We start from the raw sequence: 4,451 nt of genomic DNA, 5'->3' as shown, positions 1-4,451 counted from the left end.
CCCCCCCCCTACAATCCCTGCCGGTACGAGACTCGAACCCGCAACCTTTGGGTTACGAGTCCGACTCTAACCGTTAGGCCACGACCTCCCCTTTATTTTGTTGTCTTGTGGTTTTGTTGTGTTGTTTTTTATTTTGTTTTGTTTTATTTTATGTTGTTTCTTTGTTTGTCTTTTGGTTTTATTTTATTTTTTGTTATTTCATGAAATGTTATTTTATTTTTTTGTTTTAGTTGTGTTTCGTTTTTTGGTTTTGATTTCTTTTCCTTTTCCTTTGTTGTGTTGTGTTTTTTTTAAACATAATATTATTTAATTGTATTTTTTGTTTTGTGCCGCTGTCACTAATCTCTATGCTGTCTTTCAGGAACGTTGTCACATCTTATGCTGATATTCAGGTAATTTAAGGTGTCTGTTCCCTTTTTACATTCATTACATATTATTTTTGTTCTTACCATTAATACATTTTCCCTCCCCCAACTTCACAGAGTTGGCTTGAACTCGGTAACAAACAGAGAGCCACGGCCGCCACCGGCATGAATGATAAAAGCTCCAGATCACACTCTGTTTTCACTCTGGTCTTTACGCAAACTAAAGTAAGCCCCTCAGGTTTAGTTGCAGTGAGATGCTACTTTTACTTCAGCCAACATATGAATAATTTAATGATGCATTATAGTTATATGATGGTGTTTTCATGTGCACAGACAGAGTTTGTGGAGGAAGAGGAGCACGATCACTGCATCACCAGCCGGATATATCTGGTGGATTTGGCAGGAAATGAGTGCTGTACTTCAGCCCAGACCAGTGGAGACCGGCTCAGGGTAATCCAGCATGCAGTAGCTCTGTTTATCCTGTGTCATGATTACCCACAGTGCATTCTGCTGCTTACTGTTCTGTACATTAAATAGCGGTGAATTGGATTGCAATATTTGACCAAATAATGCAATATATCATGAAATCTTAAATCTGACATATTTGTAATGTGAATTTATTTATTTTTCCCAGGAGGGAGCGAGTATCAACAAGTCTCTGCTCACGCTGGGAAAGGTGATCGCGTCACTCTCAGAACAGGCTCAGAGCAGAAAGAAAGTCTTCACCCCGTACAGAGAGTCAGTGCTCACATGGTGAGAAGCTTGTGCTTATGAATTTGTATTTTGTATTTCATTGCAGTTTTGTTAGTTTGAATTAAAACAGCAACAACACAGCTTCAGCAATGTAATACATTACCAAGGCCCTGATGTCAAGGAATTTCAGTGTGATTTTATTTAATTTAATTCATCCCCCGCCCATTCATACCAAGAAAATACACAGAAATTATTAGTTGTTCTAAAGTATTTCTTCAAAAGAAGGAAATACACTTTGTTAGAGTAAACTATAAAATGATTGGTTAATATTATTGGCATTATTGATAATATTGTATTGATAAAAATGTTAAATAATTTTATAATATAATAATAAAATATAATTATATTTATATAAAATTTCTGTAGTTACATTACATAAATTACATTTATGTAACAACAACAACAACAGTAATGATGTTTATAAAGTAATTGCATAAATATTTTCTTGATTTTAGATACGTCTATACATTTTATCATATGTTTGTTTGCCTGACCAAAGTGGAAAATAATTTTAGAAGTGCTGCAAAAAAAATGTTTTTTTATATAATACAGTAATAGAATTATATTTATATTATTACATTTATGTAGTTACATTATTAAATAAATGTAACTTATATAATAATAATAATGTCACACCAGTGTGGCCTTTGTTTACTCAGCAAAAAGGGGAAAATAGTTTCAGAAGCGCAGCAATATTACATAAATAAAATTAAATGATAATTTCCCAAAATAGTAATTTAAATAAAAAAGGAATAAATAAACATTTAATGAAAGGTTGGGCACTAACAAAAAGGGTACTAATGAATTGTGCACAATAATACCAGCAACATTTATTAAATTTTCATGAAATGTAAAATATGGCACAACATGCAAGATGTTTTGCTGATAAAAGCAGCAGAAGTGCTCCAGCTCCCTCTTGTGTTCAGGTTACTGAAGGAAAGCCTCGGTGGAAACTCCAAGACGGCCATGATCGCCACCCTGAGCCCTGCAGCCAGTAACATGGATGAGAGCCTGAGCACGTTACGCTACGCCCAGCAAGCTCATATGATCATTAACATAGCCAAAGTCAACGAGGACACCAACGCCAAACTGATCCGAGGTCCGTAACGGTTACAGCTCTTTATTCTGTCTGTCCGTCAGCTGTCATACTCGTCAAGAAGGGTGTGTTATAAAAACACTGCGCCACACCTCTGCCCTACAGGGCAGGATATTTACTAATGGGACATCCTCAGGGATTAGCCAAAGTCAACGAGGACACCAACGCCAAACTGATCCGAGGTCCGTAACGGTTACAGCTCTTTATTCTGTCTGTCCGTCAGCTGTCATACTCGTCAAGAAGGGTGTGTTATAAAAACACTGCGCCACACCTCTGCCTTACAGGGCAGGATATTTACTAATGGGACATCCTCAGGGATTTCTGTTCTGTACCGCCTCTGAGAGGAATTAAAATGTCTGTGTTTATGTTACTTATGTTAAGTGGAGTTATTTTTTGTATATATACAATAATAATAATAATAATAATTATTATATTATATTTTACTATTATTTTATTTACATAGGTTATTTTTTGTATATTATTAAGAATGTGTGTGACATAACTAAACTAAATATAATAAAACTAAATATTTTGTGAATCTCTGTCCAGAGCTGAAAGCAGAGGTGGAGAAGCTCCGTGCGGCTCAGATGAGCTCTCAAGGCATCGAACCTGAGAAAATGAGACTGTTTCAGCAAGAGATCGCCTCTCTTAAGACTAAACTCTCTCAACAGGAGCATGAAATGGCCGAGGCTCACAGGTGTGTGTATATAAACTACAAAACTCAGGGTTATGACTCGCATTATACATTGAAAATAAAAGAAAGCGCTGTTCACAACCCGTTTGATTTTCAAATCAAACAGTATATTTGAGGAATATCTAGTATGGAGAGACTTGATTATGTCTTTCGGGAATTAATTGTAATGTTGAAAGCAGGCGTTATCAGAATAAAGCAGAAATATATATATATATACATATATATATATATACATAGTAAATGGGGTCAATTTTGATTTGATTGACAACCTGTGGTCACTTTTAATCACTCTTATTTATATTGTTCAGTATTGACAGTAATCTGTATAATCACTTTTTGTGTACTTGCTTTGTAATAGCATAAAAGGCTGAATTGTTACTGCTATTATTATTATTATTATTAAAATTTAAATATAATAACAATACAATTTTATAAAAAATAACTGTTTATTTAATCATTTAATTTATGTAAACTATGTGTTTATAGAATAACGCAATGCACTTATTATACATAAAATATTTGTAAATAATTAATATATTATTATGTAAATATATTATGAATAATAAGTATAAAATGTGGGGTAAGTCAGCATTAAAAAAAACGTTTATTCTACAAGGACGCATTAAATTGATCAAAAGTGACAGTAAATACATTAATAATGTTACAAAATATTTATATTTTAAATAAATGCTCTTCTATTGAACTTTCTGTTTTTTAAAACAATCCTGAAAAAGTCTTATCACAGTTTCCACAAAAATATTAAGCAGCTCAACTGTTTTCAACACTGTTAATAATGTTTCTTGAGCAGCAAATCAGCATAGAATGATTTCTGAAGGATCATGTGACACTGAAGACTGGAGTAATGATGCTGAAAATTCAACTTTGATCACAGGAATAAATTACATTTTAACATGTATTAAAATACAAAAAAAGTTCTTTTAAATTTCTCAGATTTCACAGTATTGCTGTTTTTACTGTCTTTCTGATCAAGTAAATGCAGACTTGTGAGCGTAAGAGACTTCTCCTTAAAAAAAAAAAAAAATAAATTCTTACCAACCCCAAGTATTTAGACAGTAATGTAGATAAAAATAATCAAGCTTTTTAAAATAATCATGTTTCTTCTTGCTCTGATTTTCAGTAAGTGCTCATTTTAACCGGTTAACCGTTAACCAACCGTAAGAATTTTGACCGATTTATACAATCAGTTAAACGGTTTAAAAAGTCATTTATTTATTTATTTTTTTCCGTAATTTATCAAAATATTTTAAAAAGTTTGCTGCATGGTTAAAATACGTGTATAAAAATGAAACTCTGTTTTTAGAGAAAAAAACACAAGTCGTGTATATGTCGCATTTTATTATTTCATTCAGAAAAGGCCTAATGGTGACGCGAAATGTTTACAAACATTATAATAAACACTGTAAACATAGCTAGGCTATTTTAGTTCCCTTTCAGTCAGTCACGTTCGACGTTACGTCAGTCGTGACTGACGAATTGGGATCTCGCCCGAGAGCCCAATCACCTTCGAGTGTTAACTAAACAA

The 4,451-nt window shown here is 33.1% G+C and overlaps 1 protein-coding gene across 2 annotated transcripts in view; it reads left to right on the top strand.

Moving 5' to 3' along the window:
- Positions 1 to 4,451, top strand: part of LOC107679839 (kinesin-like protein KIF14) — a 33,778-nt gene that overhangs the window by 7,201 nt on the left and 22,126 nt on the right. For both annotated transcript variants that reach the window (XM_016475533.1, XM_016475532.1), the window contains exons 6-11: positions 362 to 392; positions 483 to 590; positions 699 to 815; positions 1,000 to 1,118; positions 2,045 to 2,217; positions 2,764 to 2,911. In XM_016475533.1, the coding sequence (XP_016331019.1) occupies positions 362 to 392; positions 483 to 590; positions 699 to 815; positions 1,000 to 1,118; positions 2,045 to 2,217; positions 2,764 to 2,911 (696 nt within the window). The remainder of the gene's footprint in view (positions 1 to 361; positions 393 to 482; positions 591 to 698; positions 816 to 999; positions 1,119 to 2,044; positions 2,218 to 2,763; positions 2,912 to 4,451) is intronic.

The sequence above is a fragment of the Sinocyclocheilus anshuiensis genome, unplaced genomic scaffold, assembly GCF_001515605.1.
Source record: "Sinocyclocheilus anshuiensis isolate Anshui unplaced genomic scaffold, SAMN03320099.WGS_v1.1 scaffold756, whole genome shotgun sequence".
Lineage (NCBI taxonomy): Eukaryota > Metazoa > Chordata > Actinopteri > Cypriniformes > Cyprinidae > Sinocyclocheilus > Sinocyclocheilus anshuiensis.
Note: the sequence above shows the minus strand (reverse complement) of the source record. Positions and strands in the feature narration are given on the sequence as shown.